This window comes from Adelges cooleyi, unplaced genomic scaffold, assembly GCF_023614345.1.
Source record: "Adelges cooleyi isolate 19-005CV unplaced genomic scaffold, UGA_ACOO_1.1 ACOO_flye_CR_arks_rails_tigmint_CR_PRNA_448, whole genome shotgun sequence".
Classification (NCBI taxonomy): domain Eukaryota; kingdom Metazoa; phylum Arthropoda; class Insecta; order Hemiptera; family Adelgidae; genus Adelges; species Adelges cooleyi.
Window position 1 is genome coordinate 138,842 of NW_026096131.1, and position 21,126 is coordinate 159,967.

General features: G+C 31.9%; 1 protein-coding gene and 1 pseudogene across 3 annotated transcripts in view; both read left to right on the plus strand.

The window, feature by feature from the left end:
- Positions 1-4,423: 4,423 nt before the first annotated feature.
- LOC126842168 (bifunctional glutamate/proline--tRNA ligase-like) lies at positions 4,424-13,671 on the plus strand (annotated as a pseudogene).
- Positions 13,672-14,541: 870 nt separating this feature from the next.
- LOC126842170 (uncharacterized) overlaps positions 14,542-21,126 on the plus strand; it is a 32,428-nt gene continuing 25,843 nt past the window's right edge. The window contains exons 1-5 of one of the 3 annotated variants that reach the window (XM_050579055.1): positions 14,542-15,221; positions 15,449-15,596; positions 15,714-15,826; positions 16,778-16,919; positions 17,220-17,399. In XM_050579055.1, coding sequence (XP_050435012.1) covers positions 15,135-15,221; positions 15,449-15,596; positions 15,714-15,826; positions 16,778-16,919; positions 17,220-17,284 — 555 coding nt within the window. In that variant the 5' untranslated portion in view covers positions 14,542-15,134 and the 3' untranslated portion in view covers positions 17,285-17,399. Of the gene's footprint in view, positions 15,222-15,448; positions 15,597-15,713; positions 15,827-16,777; positions 16,920-17,219; positions 17,400-21,126 lie in introns of those variants that run through there. The other 2 variants (XM_050579057.1, XM_050579058.1) reach the window with 2 other exon arrangements.

The following is a 21,126-nucleotide window of genomic DNA, read 5'->3' on the forward strand; positions in this document are numbered from 1 at the left end:
ATTATCAGATAAAATAAGAAAAGTAAATAAGGGACGATAATTGTGAGCGGGAAAATATATCATATAAGTACATTCTAACTAATTTTAAGGCGTACAAATATTATTTTTTTCTAGTTTTATAACTTTTTAAATTACCTATTTTTCTCAGTTTTGGCGGAAGTTTGATAAAAAACAACTCAATGTAATTTTAGATTGTATTAATAAGACGGATCCCAATTTTCCTTTTAATTTAAAGTTTACCGTTTTCTTTATAGGCGTTAAAAGGTCAATTTTTGATTGTGCTATTAGAATTATAATTATAAAAAAAAAATTATTAACACTACTACAGTAGCGGCTTTGGTTGTTATATTTATATTTATAATTTATAAATTAAATGTACTATATAGTAATAATTTCGTTATGAGTTGATAATCAACTTCGATTGTAATATTATACATATTGCATTAATGAAAAAAAATGACAAAATATAGCTGCCCACACATACGTAAAGTGGAAAATTTACGAAAAATAAATATATTGTAGGCTACATTAGTGTCTAAATATTGTCTGGGACTAAAGCCCCCCCAAAAAACCACCTATGCTGCTATATAGTATACACTGTATATAGTTCAGTGCCCACCACCTTATTAATCTTTGCGGTTACACCTCAAAGAGCCACTCGACACGGAGCCACTCGACAAACAACCACCGAAAATCGACACCGAGCCACTCGACAAGCAGCCACTCGAAGGGGTACCAACATATACAATATTTATAAAAAATGCACGATTATTATTCGTGTATGTTGTGCGGCTAGTATTGTTTATTTAAAGGGGAAAACTTGTACATTTCATAACTAATGCAATAAGGCTTGAACTATTTTTAATTCACTGTGTGACCTGTCTCCTGTTTTGAGTTTTTTTATTTAAGTTATAATCAAATCAGTTTCTATTATTGAAATTTATATAAAAAAAAAACTGAAAATATATGAAACAATATTTACAATATTATATTATAGTGATAATTTACCAACAATAAATTGTCTCTTGAGTTTGTAAAAAAAAATGTTTTTTAAAACATACTTACACGTTTTATAATAAGTAAAGCAGAATATTCATTGATCAAATTTCAATGAAATTATACTTTTTATTTTTAATTATTTAATACCGATGTATTAAACCTATCTATTTAAAACAATACATCGTGAATACCTCATACGAAACTATTCGATACCCGACAATAAAATTAAACACATTTACTTAAATACTTTACAACTTCCAATAGGCAATAACACAATAATAAATTATAGTTAAATACTATTTAATTTTGTATTATATATTATCATATCTGTGTATTAGTTACCATGTTATATATATGCCGAAAATAATAATTCCGAAAAAAATTTAGAACCAAAACATATATTAACCGAAAATATATTAGCCGAAAAATATTTAAGTCGAAAATAATGTCATCGAACGTATTTTAGCTGACACTTATTGTTTGACCAGAACCTTATAAGTTATAAATTATAATAGTATACAAAAACACTGTTACGCGCGCCGTGTGACCGCGTTGTGTCTACTGTCTACGCTATTTTTATAACATCTGTGATAAGTTCCATTTGTTATTGAAATATACAGCTATTTTTTATTTTGTGGTTGACATTTTTTTTCCATATATACTACCAATGCTTAATTGTTAGTATTTGTTTATACTTAGCTACACAATAGTAAATTCAAACAGGGACAACATATGGTAGACTGGCGCCTTGCCGATGCTGAATAAAATGTTTATATATTATTAAGCCGGCAGTAGTTTTTTGGGGTCTAAAATAACCGGTATGGTTCTTTTGGATCTAGATATGATCACTCACCAGACTTATCACTAATGTCCAGCTAATATATAAAATAGATCACTCCAGTTTATGTGTAAACAAGGTCAGATACAAGGGGAAGGCTGGAGTTAATAGTTAATAGTTTATAATACAATCTATATTAAATTTATATTTATAAACACAGATTTCCTTATTTCACACTATTATATTATACAAGTTAAAAGTTAGCTATAACTTAAATTTAAGTGACATGTGTATTGGCGTTGTCGATTGCATTATCTAGATGTTTTTATACATGTGCATAGAGTACACAAGGGTTTCACAAAATGATTGATACTTAGTGTGTGATATTATAATTAACGTGAAGTGGGTCTCATACGGTTAAAAAGTTATTAACGAAACGTTAATATTACTAAGTTTACTATGGTCAAGTTTATACAAACTAACGGTTGGTTACCAACTGCGGCCATCCATCACTGATGTTAAATAATTATGAGATTCGAGCTATCAAAAAAAAATATAATGGTTCAACACGTTGACGGTGGCCGGTACTTAACAAAAGACTGCAAGGAAATAGTTTTTACTAAAAAAATTGATGATTTTACTGTTTTTATCTATTTTTAATGTTGTAATTATTAAAATTTATTTTATTATTGACCACGATTTAATAAAAAAAAAATTGTTTGGCTTAAGTATTCTAACAGCCTTGACAAAAATGTATTTTCTAAAATGATTATGTACATGTTTATTTTTAAAAGTTATTATCAGCAGTAATAAACATATAATATTAATCATTTGTTGAATAAAAACTAATAGTGTACATATTATGAACACAACGGATTTCATACAAGTTATTTTAGTATTAAAGTTAGAAACAATTGTGCATTATTAAAGAAAAATACTAAATTAATATAATCAAGTTTATAAAAAATGTTTACTAAATTATTTCCACTTGGCTTATAGTTTTTAAATTTTGAACATAGTTGGAAAAATAACAAAATACAGTTAGAACATTACAAATAATTATGGTATAAATCTACTTTACCGGGCACCCTTTTTTTCGATTATTTTTTTAAATCGACAGTACTTTTAATGTTGATTACGAATATGTAAAGAATTTGCGCCGCTCGCACTTAGTTTGGAAGTTACAGACTTTTAAAGTTCGCCGAAATCGACATACGTGCGCGCCCGGCACTGCACGTCTACCCGCGCCCGCTGGGTACTTCGTCCGTCGATCGCCGCTTAATTATCATCGGATTCCTCGTCTACCTGCCTCCCGCCCGTCATGGTCCTTTTTTTTTTGCATCATAATTTCATCACGCTAATATTTGACTTGTTTGGGATTTTGCTATAGCGAACAATGAACAATTTTTGGCTCGCCCGATGCACATTGTTGAGACTTGAGGATGACTTAGTAGTAAATATTAATGTTTTATCGCGCCCCGCTAATATTATAAAGTATTACGGGCTATTATAAAGCAATACATGTTATTCATTTTTTATAATTTGGTTATTCATTTATATTTTATGATTCTACATATATTAACACAAAATAAATATATAATGCTGTTTTTCTACAAACTCTGATGAAAATTGTGAGGGACACACACACATACATTAATTTATATATATATATATATAGATAGTAAAAATAGAAATAATTAATCAGATAAAAAAATCCAATTTATATAGATGGCCTATAGCATAAGCCAAATGGGTGGAAAATATACACATTTGCCAATTAGCTAAAAATGTACTTTTTTTGGATTTTTATATCGGTATTTATCTAATTCTAACCCTTTGCTTCTGAGTTTTTAATAATTAGTTCTAAGTCAATAAAAAGTAAAAACCTTTATCAAATACTTTTTAGTTGTATATATAATATATACATGGATCGTTCATTCCGATACTCATGAAAATGCACACAAATTAAACAATGTTCAATAACTTCATTTGTTTTATATTTAAAATATATTTGTAATTTAATTGGAATACATGAAAGCAAGTTAAAATATTATTCAATTAATATCGTTGCAATATACATAATTTTTTTACCTATGTATTATATTAATAAATAAGTATCAATAATATAAAAATGTATAATTATTTATAATAATAGAGTAAAAGTATTTAGAAATAATAATTATTATTAATAGCATGAGTAAACAATAAATCCTGTTGAGTAAATTGAAATGTTTACAATGAACATAGTAACAATGTCTACTATACAATAGGGGTTTTAATACAAATAAATTATTTTCTACAAAATTACTGTTTTTATTTTAATTGATATACAATTTGGAAATTACATTTTTTGCTATTACTCCGTTATAATATGTGGTGTCGGCCGCACAACATACACAAATAATAATCGTACATTTTACATAAATATTGTACATGTTGGTATCTCTTCGGGTGGCTGTTTGTCGAGTGGCTCCGTGTCGATTTTCGGTGGCTGTTTGTCGAGTGGCTCCTTGTCGAGTGGCTCCGTGTCGTGCTCCCATCTTTGCTAAGTCCAAACCTTGTTATCAGTTATTATCATTTGGAAGAACTGTTATCACAGAATATCGTGTGCTGTTATCACTTATCAAACAGCAGCAGCTACTCTGATACCGGCCACATGTCAAATATTCAATATTATATTGCCGTATTACATTACATTCACTTGTTTTGTTTCATGTGGCTCCGCGTTCAACGTGAATTAAACAGCAGACCTTTCATTTATAATATTATATTTTGTTTGGGAAAGCTCACAGCTACTGCTGTGCCTATTACACGTGTCAGCGTTACTCGTTGACGCAATAGTACTGCGGTAAGCAACAATTTTGGATAAACAATTTTGTTTTGTTTACAAATTACAATACAGTTTGATGTGCGTTTAACGACGTTCGGGTTAATTATCTAGAGCATTCGTTAATTTTACGGAGTACCTCTTCGATGGCGGAAAAAATTTACCACCGGCGTTTGGGTGAGTAAAAGTACTTTAATAATGCTCTATTAGCTTCACTGATCCGAACGGATTGAGACAGAAAATATGTCAATAATTTAATCTAACCAAAAAAAAAAGTAAATCAGTACAGTAAATTAGTATCAGATTCAAAGTAAATCTTAATAGATGTTAACTATACGGTTGAAGTAAAAGTATATACTTTAAAAAGAATTTGTCATTAATACTAAATTATATTGTTACGACGAAAAACAAACAATACAGACAATCTAGCTACCCTTTGATTTTGAACAGTTAGACAATTGATTTTAACAATTAAATATGTCCTGAACGTGATTAGTGTAACCTATAAAAGTACAAAATAATTCAGGTACAATATTCATATTATACAGAGTTCAAAATACAATTTTAACAAATATATTAACATTTGTCCTAGTCAATATTGTTACGTTATGCTTTTAATAATAATGTTTTATTATTTTATTTAACATTTTTAACATTGTTGTTGAAGATTACCCGAAAAATGATTTGGCTGCAGCTATATTTATTTACTTAATACATAAAATGTTTTAAAAGTTTTATTAAATTCATTTTAGATCAGCATTCCTTAAGTGTTATTTTTCAAAACTTGTTTTTTAAGATATTGTCGGCCTAATTCAGGTATGATGATTACGAATTACGCCGACGACGTATAAAGTTAACCTAAGATTTACATTGAAGTCAAAACTAAATTACCGTACTAAAATGATTATATCAACTATATAAAATTTAAAAATGTTCTTATAATTTTTTTTTATTAAATTTTTCGTGTCTTGTTTTAGCCGCTTCACATACCACTGCTAAAATAGCATCAATCGAGATTAAAGAGACCGAATCTTTAATCTCTATAAATGGTGTACAAGTGCCAAACTCGTATAAAGATATAGATTTGACCCGTTATATAGCCAGGCTAGTGTCAAATAAACATGGCACATCGAATAAAGGAAAAACCAATTGTTCTTATTTGTATGGGAAAGACATAGAAGAACAATTGTTGGTAGACAGTTGGCTGAGTTTTGTTGTCGACGATGAAAAGAAAAATCAGGTCGAAAAACTTCAGTATTTGGATAAAAGTTTAAGTGCTACATCGACCACATCAAAATATCTGGTTGGTACGACTTTGACCATAGCCGATATTGTGGTATTCTGTTGGCTAGAAAATTTGCAAGACAAAAAAGCCATTTGCATGTCAAACAAGCTCACTCACGTTGAAAGATGGTCACAATTCATTTCCTCTTTGCCGTCTTTCAAAAATGCCGAAGATAAAAATCAAAGTCAAACGAAAAATTCAAACCCTGACACGAAGGAACAAGGGAAATTTGTTGAACTTCCTGGAGCTGAATTGGGAAAGGTCGTCGTTAGGTTTCCGCCTGAAGCAAGCGGGTAAGTTTTCAAAAACAATAGAACACATTTATAAAGGATATTACAGTTGACAAGTAGGAACGTGTAAAATGTGTAAGTGTACCCTTAACAATGTAATTTTAGGTACTTGCACATCGGTCATGCAAAAGCCGCACTTCTTAATCAGTATTATCAGGAACAATTTAAGGGTCGTTTGATTATGAGATTTGACGATACAAATCCAGCCAAAGAAAAAGAAGATTACGAAAAGGTTTCTAGCTGAAATAAGCCAAATTAAATTTTAAGTTTAAACGTTCAATTACACTTTTTGTTGTAGGTTATTTTGGAAGACGTAAAACTACTTGAAATCAAGCCGGACGTATTTTCGTATACGTCAAATTATTTCGACAAAATGATTAGCTTGTGTGAACAAATGTTAAAAAAAGGAATGGTGTATGTCGATGATACAGATCCGGAAACAATGAAACAAGAACGAGAAAAGCGAATAGAATCGAAAAACCGCAACAATTGTAAATATTTATAAGTTTGAAAATGGATTTTAACTTAAATAATTTATCTTGTAAAGATATCACGTTTAACAAACAAATATCTTCCATTAGCTGTCGATAAAAATGTGAAATTATGGAACGAGATGCTGAGCGCGACCCCTACTGGACTGAAATGTTGTGTCCGAGCCAAAATAGACATGCTCTCGGACAACGGATGTATGCGGGATCCTGCGATTTACCGTTGTAAGCCTGAGACTCATCCTCGTACTGGAAACAAATACAAGTAAATCAAATATTTCTTAGTTGTTTCTCGTATTAAAACATGTTATACTTAAATATTTTAATTTCTTTATTTTCAATTTATAGGGTCTATCCCACGTACGATTTTGCGTGTCCAATAGTGGACAGTTTGGAAGGTGTGACACATGCTTTACGTACAACTGAATACGCCGACCGAGATCAACAGTACTATTGGTTTTGTGACGCGCTGGAATTGAACCCTCGGCCTTATGTCTGGTCGTACAGTAGATTGAACATGACCAACACTGTTTTGTCTAAAAGAAAATTAACGTGGTTTGTTGACGAAGGCTTGGTGGATGGCTGGTAAGTGGTAAATCAAATTTCTAAAGGCTAAATCGATAGATTAGTGCACACTTATCATGTCGCAGAATTGAATTTGTTCAGGAGAGCGAAACAAAGTTTCTAACTATTTGCTTTAAATTTAAATTTATTGCTATTATGAGATCAAACATTTTTCAGTGTTAGTCAGTATCAAATACTGATGGCTCATTGATATCAAAAAGTGTATTTTGGAAAAAAAGTCTACTTGTGATAAGTGTGCATTAAGCCATCAATATAACAAGTGCAAACATATTATACTCTTACGTTTAATTTTTTTTTTTTTTATAAGTCGTACATTTTACTGTTTCGTGTCAAACAAATTATTTACAATGTAATTTGTTTGTCTTTTAAAGGGACGACCCACGCATGCCTACTGTTAGAGGAGTGTTAAGGAGAGGTATGCAAGTGGAAGCTCTGCGTCAATTTATTATTGCTCAAGGATCTTCTCGTACAGTCGTTACGATGGAGTGGGATAAAATTTGGTCGATTAACAAACGTATAGTAGACCCCGTTGCTCCACGTCATACTACGGTGGAACTAAACGCATCAGTTCCGGTCTATGTTGAAGATGTTAAAGAACCGTATGTTATAAAGAATGTACAGAGACATCCAAAAAATCCTGACTTGGGCACAAAAGACGTATGGATCACTCCTACGTTGCTTATCGATTATGTTGACGCCGAGGGCTTGGCTAGTAGTGGCGTTGGAGCTAAAGTCACGTTCATAAACTGGGGAAACGTTATCGTGACTAAAATCAACAAGTAATTATTATAGAATTCTGAGTTCTTTTTTTTGTTTTTTTGTATTTGTCGTCTTCTATTTATATTTTATACTAGTTCAATTTTAAATATAACCAATTAGGAGTGTTAATATATTTTATTGATTGATTTTTAGAAATTCAAGTGGCAAGATTGAATCGATCAACATAAAAACAGCATTAAATGATACCGATTACAAAAAAACCACAAAACTTACATGGCTGCCAAAAATTGTACCTGCTGAAAACAAATCTTCCGACGTACCAGCGCTTGTACCCTGTTTTTGTGTATTTTTCAATCACTTAATAAGTAAACCTGTACTGGCTAAAGATGAAGATTTCAAACAATATGTAAGCGACTTGGAAGATCTATCGTCGTGTAAGACTCGTTTAGAAGTACCAATGTTGGGTGATCCAGAGTTGCGCAATGTGAAAAAAGGCCAAGTTATACAGTTGCAACGTCGGCCTGGTTACTTCATATGCGACACTCCCTATCAGCCGTTTAGGTATTTATACATTTATGATTTTGTTTTTTTTTTATATTTAATATTATTATAGGCTATGACTTAATTTATTATTGATAAGTAGAATACATTTTACCAATATTCTTTTAAACATAATTCAAATATATTTTACACAAACATTTTTAGGATTTTGATTTTAGTGTCATTGTATTAGCATCAAAATTACTTAATGTTATTATTAAAAATACTGAAAACATTTTTGTCACACTCCAATGTACCGGGGGGTCCAAATAGGCTATTCAGAAATAGCGCTTATCTGTTGTTTACCCTGACTCATATTTTCTTCATAAATCGTAATTTCCTTAAAAATATAGAAAATGTACATTGTTTGACTCGATACTATTTTTTTTTTCAGTATTCACACAAGCAAAGAATGCCCTGTAATCTTGTTTTCTGTACCAGATGGTCATACCAAGCAACAAGCAACAGTAAGTAGTGGTAATTCAGCAGCATCAGAAAAAAAAAAGCAATCAAGCTCAAACTCCAAATTGTGCAAATACTACCAACCAAGAAAATGAACTTTACACTCGTGTGACCGAACAGGGAGACAAAGTACGACAGCTGAAATCATCGGGTGCTAGTAAAGACGCTGTATCTGAAGCTGTTAAAGCGCTCTTAGCATTAAAAGCAGAATACAAACAAGCTTCTGGAAAAGATTATCAACCTAATCAGCCCCCAGCAAAATCTGCTCCCACACCGCCGACAAATGCACCTAGCACTACCAACCAAGAAGAGCAACTCTATGCTCGTGTGACCGAACAGGGAGACAAAGTTAGACAGCTGAAATCATCGGGTGCTAGTAAAGACGCTGTATCCAAAGCTGTTAAAGCGCTCTTAGCATTAAAAGCAGAATACAAAAGTACTGTCGGTAAAGAATATCAAGCTGGTGCTCAAACTTCTAAACCTCAATCAGCGCCACCATCTCAGAAAAATGTCGGAAAATCAGATAAAAAAGTAGACCAAAAGAATTAACAAGAAAAATCAACAGCTTCTGCAAACGCCAGTGAGGCCGGTGTGAAGAAAATTACTCGGTTAGGATTAGAAGCCAAGAAGTTTGTAGATTTACCTGACTGGTATTCTCAGGTGTTGACTAAAGGAGAGATGATTGAGTACTATGATGTTAGCGGTTGTTATGTATTAAGACCATGGTCGTTCGGTATTTGGGAGCAGCTACAAAAATGGTTTGACAATGTTATCAAAAGGCAATTGGGCGTGCGCAATTGTTACTTCCCAATATTTGTGTCGAAAGCGGTTTTGGAAAAAGAAAAAGCGCACATAGAAGATTTTGCACCAGAGGTAAGAGATTTATAAAAAACACTTTAAATTTTATACCCATAACCACCTTTAACAAATTATAATATACAATATTATAAATTATAATATTACTGTTTAAATACAGTGATATGTTAAGGTTATATATATTGTTCTTAATTATAAAGACAACGATTGTTTCAATTCATTGTGTTTAATAGTTTCGTTGTATGTTTAAAAATTACTATAGGTAGCATGGGTAACAAAATCTGGCGATACAGAATTACAAGAACACATTGCTATCAGACCTACTAGTGAAACTGTTATGTATCCAGCATTTGCAAAATGGATTCAATCCTACAGAGATTTGCCTTTGAAGTTGAACCAATGGAATAATGTAGTGGTACGTATATGATAAAAGAAAAAAAACCAGTACAGTGGGGTCGGTGCATAGTGGGGCCGGAGCATAGTTGGGTCGGGGCATAGTGGTGACGGGGAGGTCACAGGTTTACAGGAACTTTTAAATCTGAAAGTGATAAAATCACTTTCGAAAAAAACGCTTCGATGCAAATCGGTAGTTAGTATTTTCAAGCCAGTACAGTCCAAACCAAGCACAGTATAAACCAGCAAAGTTAGAAAGTTTTAAATGAAGGTTCTGTATTTACAAATGAGCATCAAAGCGTTAATTTGAAAGTGATTTTATCCGAGAGGACTAGTACAGTAGAGTATTGGCATAATGTAATCAAAGCAATGAGGAAACGGAGAGGTCACAGGTCTACAAGAATTATTATAAAAAAAAGTGATAAAATTGAATAAAATCGCTTTCAAATAAACGCTTTGATGCTCATTTGTAAATACAGAACCTTCATTTAAAACTTTCTAACTTTGCTGGTTTATACTGTGCTTGGTTTGGACTGTACTGGCTTGAAAATACTAACTACCGATTTGCATCGAAGCGTTTTTTCGAAAGTGATTTTATCACTTTCAGATTTAAAAATTCCTGTAAACCTGTGACCTCCCCGTCACCACTATGCCCCGACCCAACTATGCTCCGTCCCCACTATGCACCGACCCCACTGTACTGGTTTTTTTTTTTTTGCAAAAACTTAGTGGACCAAATAACACAAATACAATGTCTTGTTATATTTTGTTGGAATGGTCGACGATTCATGTTTCAATCGTTTGTACTCCATAGTTTAAATTATAATCGCTTATTCTCAATAAAATTAATATTTATGTATTATATACTTCCATTATAGCAATCTCACACAAACTATTTATACTTCACAGATTATATTATTTCAAAGCTATATTATACTTCTATTTTACTAGATTGACAATGTACAAAATAAAATGCAACTAAAAAAACCTTTTCATAGATCCTTAAAATGTAAAGGGTGGGTTAGTGAAACGGGTTTTACCATTTAAATACATTAGAAAATCGCCGTTTTACTGTCTCATCCTGTATATTATTTTCTTGTTATTTTCTAAAGAAAAATCGATTTTCTTAGTCATAAAATAAAGTATTATCATTTATGACTTAATTATTATTAAAATTTATCTTAATAGTAATAGTACATAGTAATAAAATAATGAAATATTTTTTACAAAATTAGAGCTACAAGTTGATAAACTAAAAAAATAAAATTAGCACGAAGCAGATTATCTAATATTAGACAATTTAAACCACCAAGCGTGAAGCTCTTTAAATAAATAACAGTATAACAATACACAAAACATTAGTTTTCCTTTAAAAAAATTGTGTAGTAAAAAAAACATTTTGAGTCGGTATACTGCATAAAAACCAACACTTAATCTGAATCCAAAAAACAACAGTCCTCTTCATTATTTGCAGGTAGTTGGACATTAAATACTCATAGTTAACCTTCGGTAAGGTTATATAACGCAGGCTATAAAATAACGAGATAACGACAGTGGTTTTGTCGTATCAGAATCATTAATTGTCTTAAAAAGTACACGGACAGGTTTTTTTCCCAATAAATCGAGTGTCTACTATAATCAGTTACACGATTTAGTCGCCTGTGATATCATGTAATAAACACAATATTATGATACCGAACATTGGGCCCTAAACTAATCTAACACGGATAGACGTTACCAACTGATAGTTTTTAGTGACTGTTCGTTTCTCACATCTGGTACACTGGGTTTTTAGTTAAAAAAAAAAAAAAAAATTGAATTTGTGTAAACTTTAAGTCAAAAGTGGTACTTGAGCACAAAACCTAATAGTATCATTCTGCATAGATATAAATAAAATTGTTTTAATGATTTGATCAATTTTTTTTAAAGATTTTAGGTGTTTTTGTTAAAATATACGCAATGTGCGAAAACACGGTTTTCCGGCAATTAAAAAAAAACTGTAGCGCCGAATTTTTCACCCGCTTAATATGTTATGGATACATATGAGTTCCAACTACTGGCAAATTTTCAACCCAAAAGTTTTAAAATGACGGCTAAAAACCCCGAAAAACAAAAAAAACTTGTACCCCCCTAGGGGGGCGGGAAATGGGTATATTTTGAATTTGACAAAACTGACGTGCGCGGGCATACCAAATAAATATTTCTTATACATTTCAACTCGATCCGACTCTTTTTCTCGATACTATAGCCAGTAAAAGTTCTAACTTAAAAACTCGTACGGTTTTTTTTTTTGTTTTTTCAACTTTCGTCTGTGAAGACTTAAACTTTTTCAACTTTTACCCCCCCCCCAAAGTACAAACTAGACAAAATTTGTGATTTATAGAGTTGCTATTCAAAGGAATTGGTCTAGTATTAAAAAAGTTACAGTGTATACAGCGAAAAAAAAAGCCCACATCAGAGTAAAACCAATACCTTCTCGCTTTGCATCGAAGCTAAAATGTTATTGCGTCTCAATTTTGTTGACAAATTAAATTGAGAGAATAATTCGAATGTTAATAATGCAATTATTAAAATAATTTAAACCCATTGAAATCATTGAAATTGTCCTAATGTTTTCTTTTAGCGCTGGGAGTTCAAACATCCTCAACCGTTTTTGAGGACTCGCGAATTCTTATGGCAAGAAGGTCATCATGCGTACGCAACCCAAGATGAAGCCGAACGGGATGTACTCAAAGTCTTAGGTAAATCATAATCGTCAAAAAGGAAATGGTCTTACAGCAATGATTTCTTTTCAAAAAAAAATACTGCAACATTGTCGTTGGACAGTATTGAACTGTCGAGTGTCATCGTTTCGGAAAGAAAAGCGCTTCTTGTTAACCCGCGACAAATAACTTGAGAAATTTGATTTGATTGTAGAATTTTATGCCAATGTGATGTTTTAGATTTCTATAAACAAGTGTACGAAGACTTGCTTGCGGTACCCGTGGTGCCAGGGAAAAAAACCGAAAAGGAGAAGTTTGCTGGCGGCGTATTTACCACCACCGTCGAAGCCTACGTTCCGGCGAGCGGTAGAGCCATTCAAGCGGCCACCTCACATTACTTGGGAACGAATTTCGCACGAATGTTTGATGTTCAGTTCGAGCATCCAGACACTCATCAGCCTGAGTACGCTCATCAAATATCTTACGGCATGACGACACGGACCATTGGAGTGATGGTGATGGTGCACGGCGATGACCGTGGTCTTCTGCTGCCTCCCAAAGTCGCAAAGTTCAGGTAACGGAAAACAATGGGATTGTTTATGTATTATAGTTGTTGTTGTAGCTGGACGGATTGGTTTGAACTTGATAACAATTGATTTCAGGTCATTATCGTACCGTGTGGCGTTGGCGCCAGCACAGAGCCGAGCGTCAAAGATCGACTGTTGAATTTGTGCGATACCGTGAAAAACGCACTCTTGGGAGATCAAGATCCGGTCCCGTCTCCAAACAGTATTCGAGCGGAGACCGACTTGAGGGATAATTATTCACCCGGTTGGAAATTCAACCACTGGGAATTGAAGGTACTATAAATGTAAAAAAATGTTTTCTCATGTTTGTTAACACTTTGTGTTTGTTTTTTTTTTTGTAGGGAGTTCCGCTCAGAATTGAAATCGGACCTAAAGACATGGAAGCCGGCCGTCTCATTAATGTAGAATATTCGTTACCAATACAGTGTCTGCAAAAAATCTTTTAGATTATTATCATATCATATCTAAAAGTTTTTTGCACATACTATACTAATAAGATTTTCCTTGCAAAATTTCGCTGTGGTCATTAATTTGGCTTTATAGTACACTCGACGAAATAATGTACTTGTATTGTATAAATTTAATAATAAGGGTTTAATATTAAGGGTTTTAGGGGACGGTGTGACAGTAGACAACAAATAGGATAATTTGGAGTTGTTTTTCTTTTGACAAAACATAATTATACAAAATAAAATTAAACTTACATTAAAATATCGCAAAAGTTGCTTTCTAGATGACCTGTACAGTTTATGGAAAGTACTTATACCGAGAAATTCTTTAGAATAAATATTTAAGTCTTGTTCTATGCTTTCTCGTTTTTATTGAAAAGTGATGTGTTACCAGAGTCTCCGTAGTCACATTGGCTTAAATACAGATAGCGAACATGAAAAAAAAACAGTAAAACTATGCCCCGACCCCACTGTACCAGTTTTTATTTTTTTGCAAGAACATTGTGGGCCAAATAGCCCATATACAGTGTCATGTATTTGTTAATTTAGTTGGAATAGTCAACGAATAATATTTCATTCCATTGTACTCCATAGTTTAATTTATAATCGCTTATTCTCAATAAAATTAATATTTATGTATTATATACTTCCATTAGAGCAAGCTCTTACTAACTATTTATACTTCATAGACTATATTATTCTTTCAAACCTCTATTATACTTCTATTTTACTAGATTGACAATTTACAAATCTAATTTGGGTTTTTTTCACAAAGTAACAACCCGATTTTTTTTTAAATCCACTGCTTTTAAATAATTTTCAACTTATAACACCGTTTCGCTCGAATTCGGTTTTTTATGTGTGTGTGTTAGTGTGTAAGCTTTTTCTAAGAGCTTGGAAAATCGATGGTTACACTAGTATTAAATCGTAAGCCGACAAAACAGATATATAGTACTAGGATTTGTATACACAGATGTAATAATACGTTGTTTTCAACTGCTCTATCATTTGACTATTGGCAAAAACAAAATATAATATATTTCATAAATCCCGCGTACTGAACACCTACAGAAAACGACTACGTGTTTAACAGTTAGCCATTAGTATACGTTGTCCCTTTTGTGTTGCAAAACTTGGAACTGTTTTCATTCTTCAAGCCTTTTTTTTCTAAAACAAGTACTCTAGTAGGTTACCTATTATTTGAAAAATAAAAATGTATTCGAAAACTATGATACTGTTTTTCAGCTTGGCATTGTACTTATTGGAATGTCAGGGTGCACAGCCTACTCCAGAACAACGTGTAAGTATATTGAACAATAAACATTTATGATTAATAGAAAACATCAAGATTTTATCGCCTCCATTTTCGTATCAAAGAGTCTTTTTACTGTTTACTTATTAACAGTTCTTAATAATAATAATAATCCACAAAATATGACTGTCAGCTTGGCGTTTTTATTTCGCTAATGAAGACTTAGTTTTATAGGTCAATTATATTAATATACATTCTTATTTTGAAAACAATAGGAAATAATAAGTAACATAATCTGGGAAAATGTTGGCCAAGAAGGCACAGGCTATGAAGGATTAAAAGATGTATTAATAAAAGTAGTCGCTAAATTAAAATTATCCATAGAGTTCCCTGATAAGGATGAGTTGCTGGTGGAATCAAAAGGTAAATTCAATAAACATGTTGAGTAAAATGTTCAAAAACTATCGAAGAGACATTTTTTAAATATTCAATTTATTTCTTTAAAGGTTATTGAAAAAAAATTATATTTTGTAATTTCAGAATATGTTGATAGTTTACTCCATGAATACACATTGGAAGAAGTTATAAGCGTTGTCAAAGATTTTGTAGACTCCGAAAGTTTAGCATACGATGGTACCGTACAAGATTGCGTGGTAAAAAAAAACTATGATACTATATTACATATAAAAGACTTGTGTGATTGTTTGTGCTTCCCATCGGTAAAAACATTGTGATATTCATAGTAGTCGATTTAGTGAATGACTTTTTTACGCATAAAAAAATACTAAATAACAGAACCGTTTTTGGATGATTCCTTGCCGATTTTACACCAGAAGGAAAAAACTTAATTAAAAAAAATTTAATATTTCCTAATAAGCAGTTTACAAATTAGCATCAACGGGTCTATTTAAAAGTGAATGTATCCGAGTAAGCCAATACAGTGGGGTTGAGGCATAACGGATCAAAGCATAGTGTGACCGTTTACACTCTGCAGGAATAATTATAAATAAAAATGTTAAAATCACTTTCAAACAAACGCTTTGGTACTAATTTTTAAACTGTTTACACTGTGCTTGGTTTGGACTTGGACGTGACGTGGAAATACTGATTCGCATCGAGGCGTTTATTTGAAAGTGATTTTATCACTTTCAGCTATAATAATTTCTGTACACCCTGTGACCTCCTCGTCCCACTTTGCCCTGACCCCACAGTATTGACTTTTTTATTGTTAAAATTAAAAAAAAATACAAATGATCCTTTACAAATAAAAGCAAAAAAAAAAATAACCTGAAAAGACCAGTAAATATTATAAATAGTTTTTGAGTTTTTTATGTTTTTTAAAACTTTAATCCCCCCCCCCCAGATACCAACTAGATGATATTTATAGAGTTGCTTAAAAAATCCCCCATCATTGTAAAACCAATAGCATCGAAGCTAAACACTATTGATCCTAATATGACAAAAAAACTCTTAAACTACTATAAAACTGGTGTTATAATGATAAAACAATCACAGCAAGTCGTTAATGGTGGTTTTGCAAAAGAACTATTAGTTTTTTCTGTAAAATTGAATATATATTTAAATGTTTTCATGTTGTTTTGTAGAGAAGGGCAACAAACATTTTCGGGTCACTTGAAAGTTTTATACGTTATGAAGAATTAAAAGATATAATTGGAGTGATAAAGCACAAATTTAAAGTTACCAAACACTTCCCTACTTATCAAGAACATAAATTGGCGTTATCAAGTAATTAACATTATAATATAATATTCGATAAATGCGTTGTGTAAAATGTTCATAACCACTGAAGAGACATTTAAATATTTGAGTGACCTTTTTTTTGCTGGCGTACAAAATACAAATAGAATCATGCGAGATACGCGTTCAGCTTTTATAAAACATTTTATTAACCTTTCTTCAATAATTCAACAATTTGAAATAAAAATGTTTTGCCCATGTAACACATTAATATTGTCATCTTATTTTTTGCTATTAAGTTGGCCCGATTCGTTTGTTTAAAAATTGTTTAATATTTTGTATTTTCAGACCGCGCACACTATACTGTGGATCAAGTTGAAAACATAGTTATTAAAAAACTATTTTCGATTTAAGGGTTGGATTATATTTTTAACTGTTTTTAAATTAGTGCATGTCACATACGATTAATTTAGTTTTGTTTGATTAGCTAATTATTTTGATCTTGTATTTCGTTAGTGCACTGTTTAATATATGTATAAGTACTACAGAATTATAAAAAAAATTTTAAAAAAATTAAGACATTATTTTTTTTTTGACATTGTCCATGGATATGTCTTACGGCTGTAGGTCATTCTGAAAACAGTACTGATATCATTGTGGATTATGGAGGTGAATTAATAGAGATAGTGGATTAGAGATACTAGATTGCATATCCAAGTATTCATGTGTCCGCATGAAGTATGGATACTCTTAACTCTGAATTTACTCAGTTTGTATATGAAACTGAATTATTATTGTATATAATGTTGTTTTTTTCCATAGGTAGGTAATATCCTCTTATAGGTACAACAAATATTTGGCTCGACAATTAAACAGTACTAAAGAGAAAAATATGTAAGGTTACATTATTAATAATAACATGATTTTAAACGATAAATATAAAATGATAGAGAAAAAAAAACAACCAGAGAGTGCGTAAAACTAAAAGAAATTAATAATATAAACTTTAATTAAACTGAAAAGCCAGAGCTCTTAATAAAGGAATGAATTGCAAGAAAGACAGAAACGGGACGGTTGGATATAATTCTTTTTGGTTACTTTTAAACGGATTTTTATAAAATTTATTATATCTCTAAAATTAATTAATACAAAAATAAAAATCTAAATCTATTAAGTGCATATAACTACAAATAATAAAACTTGATACTTGATAACAGATTCCTTCTGATAACAAAAGTAGGTTTTGGAATTTATTAATATAATAATAACGATTAACAATGAAAAATCGTTCATTGGATATATTGAATATTTAACTAAACAAAGTAACTATAAACTTGAACCATTAAGATAGATTTATACAACACAGATGTCTAACGATATAAACGATAAGACAAAACTTACAACACACTGTTCGTTTATTTTTCATTAATATTTTGTAATGAAGTGCTCGCTTTTCATTGCGACTGTACACCAATCGAATGCCTGACGACTGCAATCCTTGGGTTAATAATAGTTGGCTCGATAGTGCCCCAAAAACACTAGTTTGAGAACGCCTTCGGTCTAGAAACAGTTTAAATATTGTAAACACAGTTTGTGAAATCTCAAATCAATGATCATTTATGGTTTAAATAAAAAGCCAAGTCCAAAAAAAAAACACTAGCTAATGAGGACACTTTGTGTATGAAAAAATATGCAGATAATTTATTGTATTTAAAATAAGTCACTGACAGTCACTCGGGGTCTCTAGTTGTGATATATGGGCTTTTGTATTAAAGTGAGTCTAGTAAAGTTGTATCTAGTCGATATACGTCAGGGTCATCGTTAAATGATCAATTTTGCAAAACACAAACTTTCCAAGAGTTCTTGTCATTATGACTAGAGAATACTAACATTACAAAACCAGAATATATATTGTAAAATTCAAATATTTTCACAAAATTATTTTAAGTAATTTTTTTTAAATAACACAAGTAAAAAAATGTGAATAAATGACTTTTTAGGAGGAGGAGGAGTGGCCGAGTGGGTAACGCGGCAGTGTGTTAGCGCTCACTGTCGCCGGTTCGACACTCGGTCACAGGCACTCCGTTTGCTGGGCGAGCAATCGTCCGGTAAAAAGGAACCGCCATCCCCCTCTCCGGCGACGGATTGACGACCCGTCCCGGAAGCGAATTCGTCAAGAAACCATCTTGATGGCAGCGTTGGGCCTTAAAGGCCCGTTAAGCTTGATGGTTTGGTTTTTTTAATCACTTTTTAAATAGGTATGTTTAGATATATGTATATTTGAATAATTTCAAATACTGAATAATAAAATATTTTTTTTTTTACTGATTCAATCGTTATTATTTTATTTGAAATCAGTTTCACAATATTAGTTTGTTTTACAATATAAATCTTGCTATTAATAAAACAAATTTTATTGTTTATATAAGAGCTATTACAAACTACATTTTTTTATATGACCGATAAAATATATTTATAATAATGTTAAAAGTGTGTAAAACAGATCCGTAATCACTTGAGCCAAAAAAATAATGATTTCTAAGTGAAAACCGTGATAAACATATAAGTAAATGAAAAATAAAATATTTAAATCATAAAATATTAAAATACCTTTTAGTGTCATGGTGTCAGTGTACGTTGTGTTGCCAATAGTCTATTATTCTAAGGGGCAGTCCATATATCCCAATACACCGTCCATTTTAATTCTGATTCTCAGCTGGTTTCTCACTACGTTAATTCTAGAACACAAATCACATTTTCAAAAATTAAAAATGAGCTTATAGTTAATTTTTTAAAATGACTTAAGCCTGAGTTTAAACATATACAAATTATACACGAGTGTAGGCAAAGATTTATTACAGAAACCCAGAAGTTTTAACTCTGAATCACATCGATTGTAGCATGTTTACACTTATTACGGTATAAGTGTAGTAAAAGAACTCATAGTTAATTTATCAAAATTAATAATCTACGCTTATTCTGTAATAGGGAACAACAATTAAAATTGTAGAAAATTTAATTAGTTACAGCTAGTATAAAATAACTCATACTCTTAATGGCCATACCTAATCACTGTTTTACTCCACCTAAAAATAAAGATGTATTTCAATTTTGCTATAATCATCTATTCCCTGCAAATCACCCAAGTCAAATATGTTTAATCTTATTTAATGAATTATAGTCAAAGTTAGACTATTTTAAACTATGGCTTATGAATATCAGGAATCCTAAAAATAAATTAGTAAGTAGGCGTAAGTGGGAATTAAGTTAAATTTCTGAAGTAATGAAGTTTTTTGTGGTTGGTGTAAAATTTCATGACTTGTGTTGAAATGACTAATTCAATTAGAACTCTCAATTAACAAAATTATTACTTATACTAGAGCTTCGCTCTAGTTGGGGGCTCCATCCCCAGGCCCCCGAGTCGGGCGGGTAGGTCACAGATTCCCGGTACTGTACCCGGCTACGCCGGGCACGCTCACGTCCCCTCGCTGCAAAGTATTTTCGGGGAGGTCACAGATTCCGAGGGGGGTGCCCGGCTGCGCCGGCCACGGTGTCGAGCCATCGCAATACGTCTTAAAGGAATGACGTTATAATTCATGGTACCTATAGGCTGTATCTAGTAATTAGAATTCATACCTAGTTATGGACAAAGGTTTTGCAAGCTAAGTACTGATTAAATGTAGAGTAAGTCTAGCTATGTATCTGTAATTTTTTTAAATTTTAAATTGAAAAGAATAGTCTAGAAGTTAGACGGTTAATAAATATCAAGTGTCCGGTGTTGCTTACTTGGGTTGTTACCACTTTTACCAATTTTTATGAACTTCCAATGTCCAGTTCCTTATCAGCGGGCGGAATTCGTGTTGAAAACTGAAAAGGACGGCAGGTCTCCGAGTGTTTTAGCATTCGCTCGCTCTGCGTCGTCGCTTCGCTCCGCCAACTAAAAATATCCTAGGTTTGTAGGCTACAGTCTATGAAGAGGTAACAGGTTTAAAATTAAGTTTAAATTAAAATTTTAAAAAGTTAAAGAGACTTGATAAGAAGCTGGCCATTGGGAAAAAGTGTATAATGGAAATTGTCTTTGGTAAAAGTTGTTATATTATAGAAAACGTCATCAATAAAGGCCGGTGTCATCCCGCTTAACTTTATGAGTTGAAAACAGATAAAAATGTCTAGAGGACAGTCAGCTAAATGTCTGTTAGAGTTTGCCTTTGTGAAACAAAATTTGTTTAAACGTAGTATGTTATATGTCTGTACA